At 33.0% G+C, this 24,686-nt stretch overlaps 1 protein-coding gene and 1 long non-coding RNA gene across 2 annotated transcripts in view; both read right to left on the reverse strand.

Moving 5' to 3' along the window:
* Window positions 1–1,393: 1,393 nt before the first annotated feature.
* LOC127702243 (uncharacterized) lies at window positions 1,394–10,282 on the reverse strand. Its single transcript, XR_007982342.1, has 3 exons — window positions 9,952–10,282; window positions 9,011–9,187; window positions 1,394–3,118 (listed from the first exon to the last, which is right to left on the reverse strand). It is a non-coding gene; the product is annotated as an uncharacterized LOC127702243 (long non-coding RNA).
* A 10,396-nt stretch (window positions 10,283–20,678) lies between these two features.
* The window catches only part of LOC127701985 (cell death protein 3-like), a 49,840-nt gene continuing 45,832 nt past the window's right edge, over window positions 20,679–24,686 (reverse strand). The window contains exons 12-14 of the mRNA XM_052205957.1: window positions 23,246–23,418; window positions 21,911–22,034; window positions 20,679–20,920 (exon numbers count right to left, since the gene is read on the reverse strand). Coding sequence (XP_052061917.1) covers window positions 20,679–20,920; window positions 21,911–22,034; window positions 23,246–23,418 — 539 coding nt within the window. The remainder of the gene's footprint in view (window positions 20,921–21,910; window positions 22,035–23,245; window positions 23,419–24,686) is intronic.

Here is a 24,686-nt window from a genome sequence, read left to right on the forward strand (position 1 = left end):
GAATCAAACAAAAAGTTTTCTGTTTTTTGTAAAATACAACCATAAATATGATAAAACATGTCATTTTCTATATTGAAATGAAAATTCTTACACTTGAATTACCTACTACTCTCAAAATTTGCACATTCTATTAAAGATCTAGACCGATTGTTTTCAGGTATTACAAAATCCAAGATGGAGGAAGACACCCTATCTACCTTAAATAGACTTAAAATTGTCTTAAAGGACATGCTTAACGTACTTCAAAGTTTTAATTAGTACAATGAAAGTATATTTCACATGATGCTAAAAGTTTAATCTGTCAGAATGAAATACAGACCTAGTGTCAATGCTTTGCTTACAACAATATGTCAGCATTCTGCTTTTCTTTTTGTGTTATAATTATCACATCAACCAACAAATTCGTGACTTCATATTTTAATAGCAAAAATAGTGTATGTATCATTTTAGCCTATCTTGTAAAGGTCATTAGAAGAGAAAGTAAAAGAGAGAATGTGAGATCCTTGTATGTGATGAGAGGGGGTTGGAGGGGTCCTGATCCCGAAATCCTGGGCTTAAAAACATGAAATCCCGAGGTCCCGAATTTAAAGAAATTTAAATCCTGACATCCCGAAATTCGAAAAAAGAATTCCCGGATCCCGAAAGGATCAATCCCAAAATCCCGAGCTAAAAAACACCCAATCCCGGAGTCCCGATAAAGGTCCTAATCCCACCCTGTGATGTGTGAGCACAGGATCTGTATTTGAATCATTTCTTTGCAACATCATAAACTAAACAGAAGACTAAATGCAATAGACAACTTTCGAGTTGCATTTCCGTCAAAAACTTTGGTTTTAGTGAACATCGTTCATGTGTTTAGGGGCATCGTCACTTCCGTTACTATGCTGAGCGAGTGGTTGAAAAAATATGATACTATATTGCACGAATTATTCTGCAAATTAAATTCTTATAATTGCTCATCAGCACTGCTGTCATTAGGGAATTGTGATTAAGTACCTACGGAATATACATTATTTCTAGTTTATCCTGCATAATGACGATCACGAAGACGCTTGATGAACTTTAATAGTGCAGGGATACAGGCGATCCCCTCTATCTTGTAAATGACGTCATAAAGGCGTGCAAAATTGATGAAATTTTCCGTTGAAGGACATAACTCGAAAGTGGTCTATTTAGTTTTTATTATGATTTGTTTATAATTGTAAGTCATTTTGTGATGGTTTTATATCTATTCGTAATTGTCAGCACTTTTTTGGGAATTCTTTATTAGCTACAGTGTAGTAAGATATTTATACTGATAATGTTTGAAACATACCTGTGGGTTGGCATGTTAAAAAGAGCAGCATTGAATATATTATACATACATTTGTAATAAAGATTTAGTAATAAAAACTATTTATTTACTTATTTTATTGTGTGTTGAAATGCGAGTGCAGTTGTATTGAACAACATGAATTTGCATATACATATGTAACTTTACAAATACAAAAGGAATTCGGATTTATATAGATATATGTAGTATGATATTTTATGCCATAAAATTCCAAATTTACCTGTTTATTTTGAACAGGCAGATAAAATACAATGCAGCTGTACTTTAACCTTGAAATTTAAATTCCCTTGTTACTTTGTTTCTGGAAATAAACTCTATTAAATTCCAGAAAAGACTTCACTGTTTTCATTCAGAGTTGTTTTTATTTGACAACAAATGGCTATTTTTTTTAAAAGATGCTTGGCATAAATTTGAATAAATCTAAGGCTATATTCATGAAAAAATGTGTTAAGCACATGTTCTTGTAATTTCTGGGGATAGTTCCAAAATCAGTGCCAATTTACTATTTTTTAAAAAGTTATTCCCTTGAAAATATAAATTATACAGAAAATTTCATTGTACAATGTAAGTGCTCTCTAGCTAGAATTTCTTGTAGGTTTTTATGCAATTTATATCAAAGGTTAATATACCAACAATGTCTTGGACAAGTTTGAAACGCCAGTGCTAATCAACTGTTTTTAAAAGAGTTTATCTCTTGGAAAAGTAAATTCTATTTGGAAATAGCATTATGAATACTCTTTAACTAAGTAAACAATATTACGTGTCAGATTTTTATGAAAATTAAATCAAAGCTTTACATCAGGAATGTCTTGGATGAGTTCAAAAATCAGTTCAGAGCAACTATTTTTACATGAATTACATAGATATTAGAAGATGTGGTATGAGTGCCAATGAGACAACTCTCCATCCAAGTCACAATTAGTAAAAGTAAACCATTATAGGTCAAAGTATGGCCTTGAACACAGAGCCTTGGCTCACACCGAACAGCAAGCTATAAAGGGCTCCAAAAATGACTAGTGTAAAACCATTCAAACAGGAAAACCAATGGTCTAATCTATATAAACAATGAGAAACGAGAAACACTTATGAACCACATCAACAAACGACCACCACTGAACATCAGGTTCCTGACTTGGGACAGGTGCAAGCAAGCGGGTTGAAATGTTCTTTGAAATATAAATATAATTTATATAGAAAATTTCATTGTAAACACTATCACACCTACATTTCTTGAAATTTATATGAATGGTTTATATTATCAAGGTCTTGGACGTATTCGATATTCAGCGCTATTCAACTATTTTTACAGGAATAATGCCCCTTGGAAATAACAATTATATTGAAAATTGCATTGAGAGTGTTCTCATACCTACGTTTTTTGTAAGATATTTATCAAAAAATTAAGAACCTACAAAGATAATATTAGATTTATTGCTTTTCGACAATTAAAATATATGCTTCAACAAGGGGCATAAGAATACTTTTCTAGTATGATGTTATTCTTTTTAGTCACTTATTTTTCTAAACAAAATATTAGCTCTGTCACAAGTATGTACACAAATTAATATTCACACACAAATGAACAACTCTTTGAATATGCACATGAGGCATCCATCCACATGTCACCAAGTGATGTAGCTTTGATGACAATACACCCCTGATTTCCTGATTCTGGTTGTCCAGGGTACCAGTTGAAATATGACATAGTGGTGCCATCTTCTAATGCCCAACTCCCATCTTGTTGCTCTTCTCCTGCTATACAAACCCTTATGTGGGGTCTTTCATCTGAAAGTGCATTATTGTGAAAAAAAATGAAATATGATAATATTTTATAGCTCAATTTGAGAAAACAGGAAATTTCCACCTGATTAAAATGAAAAAATTACTATATATGTAACGTCACGGTACCCAAATTGCACTGAGTACCCAAATTGCACCTATTCAGCAAAAATAGCAGCGGAAATCTTACAAGTTTTCTTCGAAACTAAACAATTTGTATTTATATGATTTGACATTATACACGTCTTTCAACATAGGTAAATATATCTAAGTATACACGAATCGTTCACAGTATATATCAACAGATGAAGTATTCAATGGAAAATGTAAAATCTACGGAAATGTCGCCATGCGACGTCCACAAAAAGTCATCTTTTAAAAATGAGCAAATAAAATATGTTACAAGCATCTATTTCTTAAAAAAATGAATAGTAAGCATGGACTTGTGTCAAATTGTTCTAAATATTTAAAGAAATAAAACAAAACATCTGTTATTCGATTTTTAAGGATGTGAATTTAGCATGGATGCAATTTGGGTACTCCTCATTACAGAATCATGAGTCGTTTTGAGATCGGTTCAAACCCATTTTTGTATGATACAATATGGATTCAAAATTGTATTGGTGTAACTTTATAATAAATAAGGATACATCTACAAAATCAACACGGAATGGAAACTTTTGTCTGGATCAGGAAACTTTTGCCTGGATCATAAAAAACGTAGGTGAAAAAACTGTCAAAATTGGTGCAATTTGGGTACCCTCACGTTAGTCATTTAGAAAAATAGATTCAATGACATAATTTATCTTCATTTTAAAATGTTTAATTTGAATATATAATGTTATTTTGCTGTCCTGATAAGACCATTTTGGTTTCATTGGTTTTGCAAGACAGGTGCCACATGTGGAGCAGGATCTGCTTACCCTGCCGGAGCACATGAGATCACCTTGGTGTTTGGTGGGGTTCATATTGTCTAGTCTTTAGTTTTCTATGTTGTGTTTTGTGTACACTTGTTAATTTGTATTTTCGTCATTTTTCGTATTTTGCCATGGCATTGTCAGTTTGTTTTCGACTTATGAGTTTGAGTATCCCTGTTGTATCTTTCGCCTCTTTTTTATACGACCGCAAATTTTTTTGCGGTCATATATTGGTATCACGTCGTCGGCGGCGTCAGCGTTAGCCGAAGACATTTGGTTTCCGGACAATAACTTTAGTTTAAGTGTATGGATCTCTATGAAATTTAACCAAAAGGTTCAATACCACAAAAGGAAGGTTGGGATTGTTTTTTGGGGTGATGGTCCCAACCGTTTAGGAATAAAGGGCCAAAAAGGGGACAAAACAAGCATTTTTATACGACCGCAAAAAAATTTTTGTGGTCGTATATTGGTATGACGTTGGCGTCGTCGTCGTTGTCGTCGTCGTCGTCGTCTGGCGTCGTCCGGCGTCGTCCGAAGACACATTGGTTTTCGCACTTTAACTTTAGTTTAAGTGAATGGATCTCTATGAAATTTTACCACAAGGTTCAATACCACAAAAGGAAGGTTGGGATTGATTTTAAGGGGTTATGGTACCAACAGTAAAGGAATAAGGGGCCAAAAAGGGGCCAAAAATAAGCATTTTTGTATCTTCCAGATATAACTTGTGTGTTAGTGTATGGATCTCTCTGACATTGTACCACAAGGTTCCATATCACATTAGGAAAGCTGGGATTGATTTTGGGGGTAATTGCCTCAAAATTTTAGGAATTAGGGGCCAAAAAAGGGGCAATAAACAAGCATTTTTTTAGTTTCATGACAATAACTTGTGTGTAAGTGTATGGATCTTTCTGAAATTGTACTAGAAGGTTCCATATCACAAAGGGAAAACTGGAATTGAGTTTGGGGGTAATTGCCGAAACGTTTAGGAATTGGGGGCCGAAAAGGGGCCAAAAATAAGCATTTTTCTAGTTTCCAGACAATAACTTGTGTTCAAGTGTATGGATCTCTCTGAAATTGTACTGCAAGGTACCATACCACAAAGGGAAGGCTGGGATTGATGATGGGGGCAATTGCCTCAATATTTTAGGAATAAGGGGCCAAAAAAGGAGCAAAAAACAAGCATTTTTCTAGTGTCAGGACAATAACTTGTGTGTACGTGTATGGATCTTTCTGAAATTGTACTACAAGGTTCCATATCACAAAGGGAAAGCTGGGTTTGAGTTTGGGGGTAATTGCCTTAAACGTTTAGGAATTTGGGACCAAAAAGGGGCCAAAAAACACATTTTTCTAGTTTCCAGACAATAACTTGTGTTCAAGTGTATGGATCTCTCTGAAATTGTACTGCAAGGTACCATACCACAAAGGGAAGGCTGGGATTGAGTTTGGGGGTGATGAATCATAAGGGGGTTCAAAAAATTTGGGGGGGGGGATTTTTTTTTTTTTCCTTTTTTTTCTTTTTTTCCTTTTTTTTTTCTTTTAAAATTTTCCATTTTAAGTTGGTTATTTCTGATTTATATTTAAAAGCAAATAATAATGATATGGTAGGAGATACACACCAAACAGGATGTGTAAATTATTATATAATAAGTATTGTGCAATAGCAAGAAATTTTCAATTGCACAGTATTGCACAATAGCAAGAAATCTTCAATTGCACAGTATTGCGCAATAGCAAGAAATCTTCAATTGCACAGTATTGCGCAATAGCAAGACATATCCAATAGCACAATATTGCGCAATAGCAAGAAATTGTCAATTGTACAGTATTGCGCAATAGCAAGAAATATTTAATTGCACAGTATTGTGCAAAAGAAGATACTTCGTATAAATTGCTTATTTCTTGACCAATTTCAATGGGGTTTTATTCTTGAATTCTTGGGGTTCTTTAATATGCTGAATCTAACCGTGTATTTAGTTTTTGGATTTTGGGCCCCGTTTTTAAATTGGTCCACATTGAGATCCAAAGGGTCCAAAATTAAACTTTGTTTGATTTCATCAAAAATTGAATTATTGGGGTTCTTTGATATGCCGAATCTAACCGTGTATTTAGATTCTTAATTTTTGGTTCCGTTTTCAAATTGGTCTACATTAAGGTCCAAAGGGTCCAAAATTAAATTTAGTTTGATTTTAACAAAAAATGAATTCTTAGGGTTCTTTGATATGCTGAATCTAAACATGTATTTAGATTTTTTTCAAGTTGGTCCAAATCGGGGTCCAAAATTAAACTTTGTTTGATTTCAACAAAAATTGAATATATGGGGTTCTTTGATATGCTGAATCTTACCATGTATTTAGATTTTTGATTTTTGGGCCCCGTTATCAACTTTGTCCACATTGAGGTCAAAAGGGTCCAAAATTAAACTTTGTTTGATTTCATCAAAAATTGAATTCTTGGGGTTCTTTGATATGCTGAATCTAACCATGTATTTAGATTTTGGATATTAGACCATAATAGGTGAATGTCCAATTTAAAATTTTTAAGTTCTTAGACCACATTCATTCTGTGTCAGAAACCTATGCTGTGTCAAATATTTAATCACAATCCAAATGCAAAGCTGTATCAAGCTTGAATGTTGTGTCCATACTTGCCCCAACTGTTCAGGGTTCGACCTCTGCGGTCGTATCAAGCTGCGCCCTGCGGAGCATTTTATTCTAGTTTCAGACAATAACTTGTGTATAAGTATTTTGATTGCTCTGAAATTGTACCACAAGGGTCAATACCACAAGTAGAAGGCTGGGATTCATTTTGGGGGTAATTGCCTAAACCGTTCATGAATTAGGGGCCAATAAGGGTTTAAAACCAGCATTTTTCTAGTTTACAGACAATAACTTGTGTTTAAGTGTATGGATGTCTTATAATTTGTACCACATTTTACAAAAAGAAAATTTCTTCAAAATTAATTTTTTTGGAAGGGTGAAAGGGGGGGGGGGTGGGGTGGGGGGGGGGGGTAAAAAAAATTTGGTGGGGGGGGGGGGGGGCAATTTCTTTCCTGAAAAGAAAATTCTCTTCAAATATTATTTTTTTTGGGGGGGGGGGGTAAATTTTTTTCCCCTGAAGATTTAAGAAATTGTCAATTTTCCAAAGATAAATTTCTAATTGGGGGTCACAATTTATTTTGCTAATTCTTTGTATATAGTCTAATAACAGATTTACTAACTAGTATTGCACAACAGCACAGTGTATTGCACAACAGCACAGTGTATTGCACAACAGCAAGAAATCTTCAATTGAATATAATTAAATTCAAATCATACATTTGGATTCCGAACAATAACTTTAGTTTAAGTGTATGGATCTCTATGAAAATTTATCAAAAGGTTCAATACCACAAAAGGAAGGTTGGGATTATTTTTGGGGGTGATGGTCCCAACCGTTTAGGAATTAGGGGCCAAAAAGGGGCCAAAACAAGCATTTATTTTTACTTTCAGGACAATAACTTGTGTATAAGTATTTTGATTGCTCCTCTGAAATTGTACCACAATGTTCAATACCACAAGTAGAAGGGATGGGATTCATTTTGGGGGTAATTGCTCAAAAACGTTCAGGAATTAGGGGCCAAAAAGGGCCTAAAACAAGAATTTTTTAGATTTCAGATAATAACTTGTGTTTAAGTGTATGGATGTCTCTTAATTTGTACCATATTTTACAAAAAGAAAATTTCTTCAAAATTAATTTTTTTTGGAAAAAAGGGGGGGGGGGGAAGGGGATTAAATTTTTTTTTGGGGGGGGGGGGGTAATTTTTTTTTCTCAAAAGAAATTTCTCTTCAAATATTCTTTTTTGTTAAGGGGGGGTAAAAAAAAAATTTTTTCCCCAAGATTTAAGAAATTGTCAATTTTCCAAAGAAAAAAATTGGGGGTCACAATTTATTTTGCTAATTCTGAAAACAGATTTACTAAGTTTTGCGCAATAGCACAGTGTATTGCACAACAGCAAGAAATCTTCAATTGAATATAAATTCAAATCATACAACCAATTTCAAGTTCTTTGACTACATTTCTTCTGTGTCAGAAACCTATAATGTGTCAATTATTTAATTACAATCCAAATTCAGACCTGTATCAAGCTTGAATAGTGTGTCCATACTTGCCCCAACTGTTCAGGGTTGGACCTCTGCGGTCGTATCCAGCTGCGCTCGGCGAAGCAGTTTATTTATAAGTTCTATGCATATATCTTTCCATACTATTTTGCATAGCATAACAGTTTCTATGAATGTTATTTTGTAAATGTGTTGTGTATTTATATTAACCAGGGACATAGTTGCAATAATATTTTTAATTAACCAATACAAGTAAGACTATCAAGTCACATTTACTTTCAGTTACCACGTTAGAAAGTTTCCAATAGGCTTGATAGACACAACGGTCTTGCCTTAGTTTTAGGGGTTATTTAAAAAGATTGCATTGATGCAATCAAAGCACTCAGGGACTGGCTTGATAGATATATTTCCCATGCAGACCTCATCCTACCGTTGAGAGAACAAAAACATACTGCACTCTTTACGTCATATACATGTACATGTCAAGCAATTTATTAATGAAATATTCAAGTTAAAAATGATGTGAAGATGTATAAGCATTCTTTCCAAGAATTCTTTTTTTATTGAAAATTCCAGAAAGTTTGCATGGTGCATCTAAATGTTTTAAAAATAGCAATGAAATGTAATGTAATTTTAGAATGGTAGATATTTTCCTTGTCCATAATTGTGGTTGATTCAACTACAATTATTGAAAAAGGAAGATTTTCCAATTCAGAATATGCCCTTTATTTTTAAATACAATGCAATGTTTAATCTTAAGTTCCTACTGCAAAATAAATGCAATGTTACCCTACAGTGCTCACAAGCACTTTGATTACTAAATTATGCTGAGCAATAATGTTAGCTGGGAGATTTCTTGACACATGCATTGCACTTATGCTCACCTAGAAATTCTTTGAAGTAGCTGTTCATTTCATCTGAGGAAACCGCAGCAAGTTCTCCACCTCTTGATGAGCAGAATGCTTTGATCTGTGTAAAATCTATTGGATCACTTTCATGTATGCTGTAGCAAAATTGAAGTTGCCTATAGTAAATATGTTCTGCATAACAGGTGACTGTAGCTGCAAATATCATGACAAAACTGATTAAATGCTGCGATGGTTAATTGAGTACAATGTAAAACATATGTTTCTATTGTCTTGAATTTCACACAACTCTGAGACAAACCCCCATTTTACTATCCACACTTTGTTTCTTAGTGTGGATAGTAAAATGGGGGTTTGTCTCAGAGTTGGTAAAATCACTCGAAACTAGGTGAGACATGCGCAGTAGTGATAGATATGTAGTTTAAATATAGAAAATTGAATATTTTAATAAAAAAAAAATAAAAAAATATCTGTATCATATACCCAAGCGCCTGTGGAATTTCGTTTTGATAAAATATCGAAAAGGCCAAAGATTGGTTCTTAAATGAAACTATGTCAATGGCCTTAATTTTAAGTAAAACAAATATCTTCATAAGAGTACATTATAGGCGCCAAAGTCAATACATGTTCGAGCTGTTTTAAACAAAATGCGCCAAGGTGTATACTACATGTAAATCCTTAGACCATAAAAGAACAGAAAGTAAAGCCAAATCTGGATATCGGTCCATGTGTAGATATGTATAGAAATTCAAAAGGTGACTAAACAAATAAATGTCTGCTTTAAAAGGATAAATACTAGCTACTATAAGATATACTGCTATTAAGTGGAAGACAGTCCCCCAAGACGTCAATGACCACCCCAGACGATACAATTTATGACAACTGATGTTAAGTATACAGGAGATACTGTTACTGTTAATTATGTTATATTTTTTCAGAATGAATATAAAAAAGCCTACCACCAGTTGCCACAAAATATTTCCAATACACGCCAGTTCCACTCGGAGGTTCATTCGAATAAAAACGCTTAGAATGCAAAACACACTCGCCTGTATCCGATCGCGAGTTGTAAAAGAAAGAAACACAGCGATCGTTATTATTGCAATTCATTGTACATTCATTAAGTGAAAGTGCAGGTGTATTTTCCAATGAAGCTGAATATTCAAAAAATCCATTTAAGTCTGATACCAGTACTGCTTTTAATATATTTGTTCTTAGCATTGCCAAAGAAACACTTTTTAACGCAGTTAATAAAAGAAATTGACGAATGATTTTAGTTTCCATATCAGATTTATCTATCCGGCTGCAACAATTATTAAAAAAGTAGTTGGGTATGAGGGTCTGGATGGGAATTACAGAATAGAGAATAATCAAAACAAAAACAAATAGAAATAAATGAGCCCCCTCCCCCCCCCTACCCCCCCCCTACCCCCCCCCCCCCTACCCCCCCCCCCCCCCCCCCAAAAAAAAAAAATATGGAATAGATAATAATGGGGTTCTATAGTTGTGAAAAATTAAAGAATAAGGTAACAAAATACTGATTACAGAAATAAAGGATGCACAGAATAAAGAAACAAATCAATGGCCCCCATCCAGACCCTCTGGTATCGGAATTCTAACAGAAATACGATACTTACTATTGAAATATATGTTTTGACTCCGTGATGTATACAATAGAGAAAAGAATAGTTAACTAACATCAATCATTTTGCCTTTGTCACATATTTGTTAAAAAAAATAGTTGCTATGTTACTTTAATTGAAAAAAAAAAGAAAAACAATGCCAAAGTTAAATGATAAACATTTATTAGGTGCATTTCAATTTTATTTGCAACTGTTTACAGTGACTGCTTGTGTTTAGTATGCATAGTTTTTGTTATGTTTTAGTTACACTGCAAATAAACTTATCTCTTAACAATACAAATGAAGTGGTTATTTTTGCTGCATAAATCTGTTTGACACCTGTTATAGACTATCATAGAATGACGTAAAATGCGTTGAACTCTTATTTGATTGTATTGTTAGGCCCTTCTCATTCACTTTTTCTCCAAATTTCCGTATTTTTTTAATATAAACGTCAAAACCAACCCTATAGAATAGTGCTGTATATTGCTGTTGAACACAGCCATTTTGATACACTGGGCGTTAAGCAACCAACATTAATCAATCAACCACTTGGTTCCAATTGCATATTGTATATATTTTCGTAACATTTTGCTTCGAAGGAAGTTTATAATCAAGATGAAATATTGTGTATCCGAAAAAAAAGCTGTCTTAACTATGGATTTCAGAGAATTCAATTGGTTGTGGGATGTCACGTGCTGACCATGTATATTTTATAAACAGTATGGACAAGACTTCAGTATCGTTATTGGCATTGTCATATATTATAAAAATCAAATGTATCAATAGCTTCTCATGGTTTTTGTCTCGCCTGTGACGAAAGTCGCGGAAAGCGAGACATAGGGCTTGCTTTCCCGGCGACGGCGACAGCTGCGATGACGGCGTCAACAATTGTTAAGTTTTCTGCTTAATAGTAATTAGTTCTTTGTGATAGATCATTGATATTTTGTATGAAGATGCATTGCTATCAGTACAGTTTGACGACAATTTTGAGGCCTTGTCCCCTTGGCCATGGTCTAGTGACTGAATTAATTAGCAATTTTAAATGTTAAGTTTTCTGCTTTAAAAGTTAGACTGATATGAACTACTTGTGATAGATCAATGATATTTTGTATGACGTTGCATTACTATCAGTACATATCAGTTTGACAACTATTTTGAGGCCCTGCCCCCTGGGCCATGGTCCACTGACTTTGAATAAATTAGCCATTTTAAATAAGTTTTCTGCTTACGTTAGTTTGATATGAACTACTTCCTATAGATAAATGATATTTTCTATAAAGCTACATTACTATCTGTACACATCAGTTGGACGACTATTTTAAGGCCCTGTCCCCTAGGTCATGGTCCACTGACTTTCAATCAATTAACAATTTTCAATGTTAAGTTTTATGATTAAGTTAGTTTGATATGAACTACTTACAATAGACAATATTTTCTATAAAGTTACATTGCTGTCTGTACATCTCAGTTTGTCAACCATTTCGAAGCCCTACCAACTAGTTGGTCCAGCGACTTTGAATAAATTAGCAATGTTGCTGTCAATCAGATTTTCTATTTTCTGAATTTTATGCCGACAGGCGAGACTTATCTCTGTGTCAACAGTTTATTTTTCCAAAGTATTATTATATAGTCTAGAGGATATACTATATTCCACAGTCTATCAATGACCTAATATGGTATATACACGATCGGTTTATGATATGTAGGGACTCAAGTACGCATCACCCCATATACAATTTACTGACCGGATATATACTATATTAGGTCACTGACAGCCTGTGCACTATATATTACCTCCAATAGAACTTTTGTAAAAAGAAAATCCTGTTATGCATTTTTTTTAATTAAATCTTCTTAAGTGTGGTTTTAATTGATCTATCTTTGGGGGTTTAAATATAATTAGAAATACTATGTCAGAATGATTTTATGCGTATACATGTACACAGATGGAACTATGACACTATGTTTTGTGAAGATTGAAATATTTCTTGAAAATAACCTTAATTGTTTGAAATAAATTTATTCTAATATTTTTATATATATAGATAAGTCGAAATCCGGATATGGTGAACCAATTTTTGCACCTCATGTTTGCGGTATACGATCTTTTCCGCAAGTTTATTGTTTTCTGTTTGGTATTAAATTAATAATTAAGATCCATTTTGTTACATCTGATGATCCGTTTATTTGGCAATCGCCATGGCAGTCAGCAGGTTTTAAGAACATCCGTTATTCGACCTGCTAGTCAAATCCGTTTGTTAAACTATACTTTTTCACTTTTTTGGTCTTTTGGACAATGTTGTTTGTGTTGTATTTAGACCCCTCTACCAAGAAATTTGTTTTGCATGCATACGAAGAAAAATTGCGGTTTTTATCAAACGCAATCATAGGTTTGAACGTTGTTTTCAATTTATACTTGTTTATTTATATATATATACACACAATTCAGCTAATGTGGAAAACCTAAGTGCATATTAAGTAGTTGACTTGCCCTAACGTTCAAGTAACTTCTTAAAAGAACCGACTTCATTCATTAGATGGCTGATTCTCATCCTTGCAACTTTTATGCCTTTGTGTGTGTTTTTTTAAATCTGTTGTCGCATAGACATAAATCCAACTTCTCTTTCAATCTATATGCAATATTCATCAATTAAAGTTAAGCAGGTGGATTGTTATGTATTTGTTTCATAAAATATCCTTCGTGTATATTACATATATCAAAAAGAGAAGTGGAAGATACCAAAGTGATATTCAAACTCACAAGTCGAAAACGAACTGACAATACCATGGCAAGAAAGAAGTAACGAACAAAAGACAAACGGCAGAATACAAAACACAACATAGAAAACTAAAGAATGAGCAATACGATACGCACCAAAAAACGGGGATGATCTCGGGTGCTTCGGAAGGGTAACCAGATCCTGATCAACAAGTGGCACCCATCGTGTTGCTCATGTGAATACAAACCCGGTGAAAAGTCTATAAATAGGTATAAAACGTTCAAACCCGCTGCATTTGTTTGCACCTGTCCTAAGTCAGGGACCTGATGTTCAGTGGTTGTCGTTTGTTGATGTGGTTCGTAAGTGTTTCTCGTTTCTTGTTTTTTTTATATAGATTAGACCATTGGTTTTCCTGTTAGACAATGTTTGAATGGTTTTACACTAGTCATTTTTAGGGCCCTTGATAGCTTGCTGTTCTGTCTGAAGCAAGGCTCCGTGTTGAAGTCAGTACTTTGACCTATAATGGTTTACTTTTACAAATTGTGACATGGTTGGAGAGTTGTCTCATTGGCACTCATACCACATCTTCTTATATCTATGTCATGTTCGAGGGAAAAAAGGGCGCGATTGTAGTAACGATAATTGGAACAAATCCGTCGTCATCTGTGAAACAGATATTCCATAACGGTAAACCAACGCAACAATTATTAAAAGCATTTATTGAAAGTTCTGTAACGTTAACGGAGTTTCAACAGAAATACGATAATATTAAAGTATCTAACAAGAATGTTGATGTTGTGATATATATCATAGAAAAACGATAAATTAATGTCCATTCATTATTTTGCTTTTGTAAAATTTAAAGAAACTAATTTCTAGTTTACTTCGTATTTGATTTGACCCTCCAACTGTCTTGAATCTATCGCCACTCAGCTGATGAGTTTTTTTTTCGTAGACGAAAGGCTCGTCTGGCGTAACAAAGTTATAAGACAGGGCCCGTATGCATAAAGCTACTTAAGTTAAGATTTGTTCCGAACGGACGGATTTTTCTACATGTCCTACGATACATTAGTACGATTGGATATCTTTGATGAGTTTTTACCAAGCACATAATTCGAAATAAATTATTTAGAAAAAGAAAACATTCAGGTGGTCATACGACGCTTCAAACGAATATGCGATGCATTTTTAACTTTAGCAATCACCTTATCAGTATCTGTATTTACCAATTTCCTGTTTGGTACTTCAGTGCTGTTTGGTATGAATGTAAAACTACATGTAGTACTTACAGTTATAGTTTTTGCAAGATTACAAATAAAACTGAGGTATAAACACTTAAACTACTGATTTTGCCTAAAAATGTATAAATATTTGTATGGCATCTGTTGTATCCCTTTGAATATAATGGACGACCGTAATATTGTTGACTTCTTGTTGTCTGATTGTGTTGTTGGGTCACTGTCTATTAAATAAAATTAACATATACTTCATATCTTCTTTTATTTGATGTAATGATAAACATAGTCAAATTTTAATTACAAAATTGCAATTTTACAGAATCAAAACTTAGCAAAAATGATAATTATGAAAATTGCTGAGACAGCAAAAAAAAAAAAAAAATAATAATTATAACACGTGCACAAACAGGTGATAAAAATATATTCCAAAGAATTTAAAAGATTATAGGTTATAAGTCGATGAGACAGAGGCCCGACACTATCAAAGTCATAATAAACCAGGATGACAACCAGTCATATAGTATATTAAAGAAGATTCTGAAAGTCGTTGGGATAAGGGGATAGTGAATGATTTTTGTAAGATAATGACATTCAGCAGGGGCAGACCCAGCATTTTTGAAAGGAGGCGTAATTCCCGATAATTGAATTTATATATATCGTGCAAATGATATTTGTTTTAATTTTTAGCGATCAAAAGGGGGATACGCCCTCAACGCCCCCTGGATCCGCCACTATCCTAGATAGGTTATATACATTTTTGCTTGCAGAGAGAGTCCCTATAAAGTTCAAAGTTAATATGAAAAAAGTATTTTTGTAATAATTTATCATGTTTATTGCTATATATTTTCTTTATAAAAAACACATATAAAACTATTGATAATTTAACTGAATATAGACGTTTAACTCAAAGTTTCAAACTGTGACTTTTCGTGTTAATTGACAAAGTTTAATGAATATCTTTGAGTAAATAAAACGACATGGTTTGAATGTGTGGTAATATCTTAACATTTAACACAAGAAATCCATTTCTCTAATGGCAAATTGTATACGACAACTATGTATTGCAATCTCTCAATGGTAATTGATTTTATTTTATTTTTTCCCACTCTTAACAGACTACACTTTCGTTATTTGCTAAATTGAATAATTGCTATATATATTTGTTATATATTAATTATATTATGGTAATTAAATACTATATTATGAAGCTATTATATACAACGATATATGCATGGTTATACATAGAGAATAATATAAAATAAGGAGTATGAGATTGCTAATGAGACAACTATCCAACAGAGTCCAAACGACGTGGATTTAAGCATATGTAGGTAACAGTTCGACCTTCAACAACGAGCAACGCCAATATCGTATAGAAATAAACTGTTGACACGCAGATGCGTGACGCATGTACTCAATTTTGATAGTAAAATTCAAATTTTGATATTGAAATTGCAATACTTTAACATGTAAAATATGCAAATTTTCAAAGTCAATGAACAATGACCGAATCCCAAATATTTCTGTGGAAATAAGACATGCCACACCCGCACAACTGTACACCATATATCATTGGCCAATCATAAGTGGTCTCCCTCAAACTGTCGTTATCACAAACTTTATCATGAAACCATTCAAAAGTTTCATACAATGGACTACGTAATCAATTATTCTCTGGACTTATAGTGAAACCGTATTGAATTTGAATAACAGTGAAAAGTTAAATTTATTATTGTCTGAATATCCTCGAAAAACAGCTCGATACTTAGAAAGTCATTAACAAAACGCAGACAACACTTATATTTAAATAATTAACATGTATATAAAATCCCTGATGTCAATCTGAATTAATACAGTGACTATAGTATCTATTTAGAGTGACTTATAGGTCCATTGGGCCGGGTGTAATCTAATTGAAATATTTCAATATTGTACATATTTTGTTATACACAACGTCACTATAATAAACATATTTGTATTGTATTGTATTGTATCATAGTGAATATACATGACTGAAGAAGCAGTGCCAACTAATTTCAAATGAGATGTGCTCATGCTTTTACAACGCATACCAAATATCACTGACTAACCATAAGTGGTTCTACTGAAAATTACCTTATCACAAACTTTAACATTTAAACTAAGCAATTGTGTTAAAGTCAACAGATCTTGACTGAGGAGGCGGGCTAAAATAATCTCCATGGAAATGAGATGAGGCAAAACTCATACAGCTGTATACCATATATCATTGATTTTCGTGGTTCTACTTAAATTGAACTAATTATAAATCAGAAACAGCATATCTAGGTGATGCGTTTTGACTCTGTCAAGGCGAGAAAAAAACCGACGGCCTTAATTATAATAAGTTGATCTATAATAATTACTAATTAATGAGACAACTATGCAATGATAGTTAAAAAAAATAAATAAAACAATAAAAGAATGACAAATATGAAAGACAGGAACAAACGACAACCAGTGAGTTACACGGACTTGAGACATATAGAATGTGTCGGGGTGAAACATTTGTGTAAGCGCCAAACCCTCCCCAACATGGGACAGTGGTGAAACAGCACAACTTAAGAAAAAAAATGTAAAAATCAGTCTGAAATGGCTTGAATAATCAGAATAGCACGAATATCAAATCTGTTTTGTTGAAAAACGACCATTTTTTTCCACGTGAAAAATCAAATATCAACTCTTTACACTGCATTCGTTTACATATAGATTCTTACATTGGTACCAGTGGATTATCGGATTTATCCAATCGAGATAATTAAATTGTCGAATTTTAAAGTCTGAGCCTCGGCGAGGACTTTAAAATTGATAATTTAACTATCGAGATTGGATAAATCCGATATTCCAAGAGAAACTATGTAAGAATCTGTTTCTCTAATAATTATCAAACAAATTTTCATTTTTGATATAAAAAAAATCCCCGTTGACTGCCTTCCACATTCCACAATGTTGTCAATTTCATTAACACCTGTTAGCACATTTTGTTTCATCCAGTGAGGTGACAAAGGTTAATTTATGACCCTTAAACTCATCCAATCATCTTCTGAGATCATCGGCAAGCACACTTTGATTAATTTTTTTTATACAATGGATCCGGAAATGGTTAAATTACCAAAAACATAGAGAACTGAAATACTCGTTTTTGGAGTCCTTTTAAACAATTCTACATGTATATAGAATTACGAGTACAATTTAGCTAAATAATATCAAGTTCTTTGCTTGAATCAGTTTACATTTTGTCTATTGACAGCATCGCTGCAATCATCATAGATGATGTTGGACCTATCAAATTTTAAAAATAAAATAACTGACGTCATTCAGCTTTCCTGGTTTGCACGTTTCATTCACATTTTTAGTTGTTGATTTTAGATTTTTAATAACTAGATATTGATTGAAATTTCGTCATTAAACAAGCAAAGACGAGCACTTAACTGTTTTTTTTTCTATAATCTAAACATGCTAATTTTATATACAACTGGTGGTAACGAAATTCCCGACTTTTTTTTACAGACACGTACATAGCCAACGAGTTGGGAACAAAGGAACATTTCCGTCCAAAAAAAAATGAAAATTAACAATAAGGAACGGAAAATAGTCTCGTTTGTCGTAAAATCTTTGATAGCATTTCCCTTGTTAAACTGAAATATCTAAATGTAGGAAAGGACATTTTTTTGCTGTTTATATTCCTTATTTAATGTTATTTCCCTTTTGGTAAATTTCGAAAGTATATAAGCGAATTCCTGATTATTTAACACTAACATATCATCGTAGTAACCATAAGACTTAGTGTTTTTGAATTTATCAATTAAATTTATTTTAGACGGATATTTAATGAGTTTGGTATAAGTGTATACATTGCACATTGTGATCACAGGCGGTGGTATTTGAGCATTTGAAAATATAAAAAAAGAACTACAATCAGATGTACAATTAATAAACAATAGAAAACACCAAAAACGAGACAGTTAACAACATTAAAGACAGGCAACATATTGTACGAAGAATAGCAAACACACATAGAACATAACATTGGATTAAAAGTAACATGTGGAAGAACAAAATGTCTAAGCGACTTTGTTTCCATTGTTTTCAAAACACAAAGATAATTCATTGTAATATTATATATCTAATGAATGGAAAACAATGCCATAACCAAAGATGTCAATTCCATTGGATATACATTTTAACTAGAATGAATGAAAGAGAAAGACAGAGGGAAAAAAGAGAAGAAAATCCGCTTACAAATGTGGATTAAGGTACACTGTACTACCAAAATCTCTTTTTTGGACCTACAAAACTGATACTTGGTCCAATAACTTTTCTAAATAATATGTTATCATTACAGGAATCTTATATTTTACCAATTGTTCATGAATAACCGAATAAAATAACGTTCTACCCGCAAGAATATAAATAAAAGCAAATAAAGATTATTTTTTGATCATACACCTGTAAACCTGTAAACAACTGATATTTTTCCTCATTTAACATGTATAAAGTATGCAAAGCCTGTGTGTAGTTTATCTCACACGTATTCTGAGCCACTTGAATCACAATTGGTTGAAGTCTCAACGTTGTTCTCTGTACATGAGTTCACAACATTAACAACTCGACGACTTCCATCGTTATAGTAATATTTCTTCTTCACAATCTAAAAAATAATAAATATTAATTAAAGAAGTGTTTCAGAAGAATCCATTAGAAACTATAGAAAAAAAGGCCTGCCACGTGTATTATATAGTAGATTGGTGTATTTAATTCTTTATTTGAGAACAAAATCAATATATGCCATAGGAAACCAGTAATAGTATGTTTTCATAAATATTATGGTTCATGAGTTAGAAAGATATCAAAATTAATTAAAAAGATAATTATAGTTCTCTAGTTCTTATCCGGTTTATACTTTTTCCCGACGGGTTAATAATCAACGTCTGATTCGTTTAAACTCAGTTCTTCATTGGTTAAAATATTCAATTATGACGTCAAATTTTCGCCTTCAACCGACTTTGGAATTGTGAATTCTCGGAAAAAAAATCCAAACATACATGATAACGTCGCGCATGAAAAATAAAACATCTTTTTGCAGATCATTGACAGAAAAACAAAGTGCGTCTAAAAATGATAAGATATTTATCCATGTTCGACAGTTAAATTTTGCAGATATTGAAATTGCTCGGCAAGCCTCTGGTGTTAAATTTGAAAATGTAACTGTCTCTAGAGTGTTAATAGTGTATTACACTTGATAAAGTTATAAAATCTTTATTAGAGCAACAAGTGTGGACACAGATCAGTGTGGATAGTAATTGTTAAATTTGTGTAAGTATATTTGACAGTGTTGTCATCACCGAGTTTATATATTGGTTGTGCCCCCTCCAGATGTTGTTTGAGATATTTCTTTGTCTTTCACGTAGGGTTCCATGTCAGACTGTGTTCAACTGGGACGGTCAACTTGCCTTTTTAGATAAGAAGCAAAAGCTCAAAATTGGCGTTGTGTGCAGGGTTCGACATAGATTTGTTTTTAAACAACTTGCCTTTTTTGCAAGTGACCATCCTATAATACTTGTCTGAAAGACACAACAACTTTCTAAAATTTTGCACTTGCTTATGGAATTTCTCAGTATACTGCCATTTACAGACGTAAAATGATGTAAAATTAGCTTTCTGTTTTTCTACCGAAAAACTTCCCTAGAGTAAGCTGCCGTGTCATCTTATAACAGATCAGCTCAGGATTGTTATTTAAGAACATTAAATGATCTCTCTATATATATCCGAAGACAATGCTGGGAATAAAACTATTTCCCAAGGCCCATGTGCTTTACCTGGTATATACAATGTATACTGATGTGTCGCTTGTATATTTTCACCCACATAAACACTTTCCTTAAATAAAGAGTGCTGAACTTTGAGAAAGCTCATAAATTAAATTGTGTTCAGTGGTGGTGGCTACCTTGAATTCTAATAGGCAACAAAAACTCAAAATTGGTTAAAGGCTATCTATGGATCATTTTTACAATATTTTAAATAAATATTTAAACAACAACAAAAAAATCAAATGATTAAATATGAATTCATATAAAACAACTGGTTATTTAAATGTAGAACGTGCCTTCTTTTCTTGCTTTTGCTTAAATAACACAGACTTTCGAAGTGTTGATGTAAAACTAGGAACCTGGCATACGGATGAGTCACCAAAAGCATCTAATGTCATTCTATTCACTTTCTTTAATATATCTGTCAGCTTTGTGGTAAAGCCCTCTTTGTCTAGTAGATAGCATAAAATCTTTATGTAAATAGACCCGTCCTTGCCATTCCTGTATGCAACAAAGTCTGCAACATATGTGTGTATTTTATGCATTCAGATATGAAACATGTGTGACATGTCTTTTTTGTGTGTAAAGAAAACAAGGTTAAAGGTTACATTCATACACACAGTTGCTTCTATCCCGACTATCCAACTAGTTATAGTAATAAACATGCTATATGTAAAGCTATAATGAACACGTGACTTTGACTACAGGTAGAAGAACAGTTGCACCATGTCTGTATTTATAAAAAAATGTCTGCTTTAATTTTTCAACTTTAGAAAGCACATGCTCTGTTCAGGTCTTAACTGGTCGACATGTAGCTCCTCAAGAATTTATACGTTCTTTCCCGTTGCGAGTTCTTTACGAATGTGAACACAGAAAAGCACTGCAGTCATTCAAAATGTACAAATCGTTATTCTTATTTCCATCGCGAGGTCGATATATCTACGGTTGGACTGTTAGTTCCTAGGGTTTCATAAGCCTAGTTGATAATGCGTCTGCACTGGCGTGAGTTTTTACATTTCATAAATTTTCCGCCGATAAGTTATGAAAACACAAACAAACTTATGTCTAACTCTCTTAGCAAAAATTAACATTACTAATAGACGGTTTTGGGTTTTTAGTTTGTCCCTTTTTTGTAATGTAGCCTTTGAATTGTTAAGGATGTATATCTTACGTGTACAATCAATTCAGTAATGTATTGGTAATAGGAGATGAACAGTCTTGAATGAATTTTAGCATTTAAGTTTGGTTCTATATGCGATAATATTGTGACATGCTTTTAGTACTGTGTGAATATCAAAACAAGCTATTAGGACAAGTTTGATAGGAGTTATGTAGTCTTGCATGAAAATCAATAAACCGAATTCAGATAAGGCTTAAAAGAGACATTGTTTTTGTATGTATTACTATGTATGTATTTATGTTTTATTGGTAAAGAGAACACGAATACCAAAGTTGTGCAAATTAATATTTATCCTAGTGAGTTGTAACATTAATGATAAATATTTACCTTCGATTGTAGCATAAGATACAAGTAAATTCGAGTGTAACGATAGTTTCCTTAAATTGTCATCACTTATATCTTCTGCAGCATCGGTCCAAACTCCGTTGTCAGTTTTTGATCCACGACAAGCCTAAATGAAAAGATGTCTTGTCATATTATAAGTCTGCTCATACAACACGCTAGTGGAGTAAAATACAGTCTTACAGATAAATTGCCATTCTGTCTGAAATTTGCAAATTAATCAAAGAACTAGAGTGATTGTGTACTGGTATTTTACAATCAAAGATGGCGATAAACAGTAAATCTACTGCAAGTTAAATGTATAATAATTATGATTGTTGTATTTTTGACAAGAAAAACATTACAAATAAAGATTAAAAGACTTAATGATTATTAACATCTAAGTCAGGAGCTTATAATTCGTGTGGTTGCCGTTTGTTGCTGTATATCATATTTGCTTGAGCTTGTTGTTGTGTATCATTTTTGTTTGAGCTTGTTGCTGTAGATCATATTTGTTTGAGCTTGTTGTTGTTTATCATATTTGTTTGCGTTTGTTACTGTAAATCATATTTGTTTGAGTTTGTTGCTGTATATCATATTTGTTTGAGCTTGTTGCTGTAAATCGTATTTGTTTGAGTTTGTTGCTGTAAATCATATTTGGTTGAGCTTGTTGCTGTAAATCGTTTTTGTTTGAGTTTGTTGCTGGAAATCATATTTGTTTGAGCTTGTTGCTGTAAATCATATTTGCTTGAGCTTGTTGTTGTGTATCATTTTTGTTTGAGCTTGTTGCTGTAGATCATATTTGTTTGAGTTTGTTGCTGTGTATCATATTTGTTTGAGCTTGTTGCTGTAGATTATATTTGTTTGAGCTTGTTGCTGTGTATCATATTTGTTTGAGCTTGTTGCTGTTTATCATATTTGTTTGAGCTTGTTGCTGTAAATCATATTTGTTCGAGCTTGTTGCTGTAAATCATATTTGCTTGAGCTTGTTGTTGTGTATCATTTTTGTTTGAGCTTGTTGCTGTAGATCATATTTGTTTGAGTTTGTTGCTGTGTATCATATTTGTTTGAGCTTGTTGCTTTTGATTATATTTGTTTGAGCTTGTTGCTGTGTATCATATTTGTTTGAGCTTGTTGCTGTTTATCATATTTGTTTGAGCTTGTTGCTGTAAATCATATTTGTTCGAGCTTGTTGCTGTAAATCATATTTGTTTGAGCTTGTTGTTGTTTATCATATTTGTTTGACTCATTCAAAATCCTACAATATCTCCTAATGGTATACTGAGTTGAAGTTACTTCAGGGGATAACTTACCGTTCCTCTTTGGTATAAGTATATTTACCTGAACAAAGAAAAGCTTCGGTTTTCCAATTAAAGATTCACATGACTTTACAGGTTCTATTATTTCAAGTAAGGGAACGTCTTCATTGTCAGAGGAACGGATATGACCGTCGCGTCCATGACTAAGTATCACGCATACAAAACTGTCTTTTCTATGGTGAGATAATGATTTCACTGAAATAAAAATGTATATAAACACCATTTGTAGTTTAATACAAGCCATACAAACTATTTTTTATCAATTATTCAATACATACGTTTTCGTGTTAATTATCAAGTTTCGTGTTGCGGGTTTGTTTAATAAAAAATTTAAAAAAAGGCATGGTTATCTAGAAACCAAAATTGTTAACATAATTTCTCCACAGCCCTATTATATATACAGCAAAAACCTTTTGAAACACATCTAAAAATGTTTGTCAGGGTTTCACTGACCCTGGCTTAACGACCAGACCTAGGGGCTTTTGCCCAAAGGCATTGCTGAAAATATAAGTTTAAAGAGGTTTCGTGAGCTTGTTAAAGGGCCTTGCAATATAGAAAACCCTTTCAGAGGCCTTAAAATGGACAAGAGTTCACGCCAACCTTACAGATCCGCCGAATCGATCATTTGTATTAATTTGATCAAAATACAACCACTGTTCTTAAAGTAATCAACTATTAAGGAAATTAAGCACCAGAACAACGTCACAATAATACATATAAAAACAAACGAAACATTTGATATAACTCGTACATGTAATTACGTGGTTGAATCATAACACGTTATTATAAGAATTGAATCTGCTTCTTTCTGTAATTTTATAGGGTTGTAAACGCGTTGATCGTGCGCACATTTAGATTTCCACGATTCGGTCAACGCTTTTACACCCGAAAAAAACTACCACAAAAGAGCATTCAATTCTTATTTTTTTTCCGGGATCATTAAACAGACATTGTTTTGGAATATTTGGCTAAAATGGAGTTTATTGGAAGTACAGCAGGCTATAGAACGCGCGAAAACATTGCTTAATCATGAATGAAGTTGTTTTTCTTGATTGAATTATTTTATATTTTGTCATTTACGGGCTTTTTATATTTATCTTTATATAGTTATATTCTTCAGCTCCATTTGGCTCTGGTCCATAGCTTTTTTTCATTGGCAAACATACCCCATCGTCTTCTGTTTTTATTTGTATAAAAACAGATATAAACAAGAATGTGTTCATAGTACACGGATGCCCCACTCGCACTATCATTTTCTATGTTCAGTGGACCGTGCAATTGGGGACAAAACTCTAATTTGGCATTAACATTAGAACGATCATATCATAGGGAACATTTGTATTAAGTTTCAAGTTGATTGGACTTCAACTTCATCAAAAACTACTTGACCAAAAACTTTAACCTGAAGCGGGAAAGACGGACGAACGGACGGACGAACGAACGAACGAACGAACGAACGAACG

Source organism: Mytilus californianus, unplaced genomic scaffold (assembly GCF_021869535.1).
Source record: "Mytilus californianus isolate M0D057914Y unplaced genomic scaffold, xbMytCali1.0.p SCAF_5, whole genome shotgun sequence".
In the NCBI taxonomy this organism is placed as follows: Eukaryota; Metazoa; Mollusca; class Bivalvia; order Mytilida; family Mytilidae; genus Mytilus; species Mytilus californianus.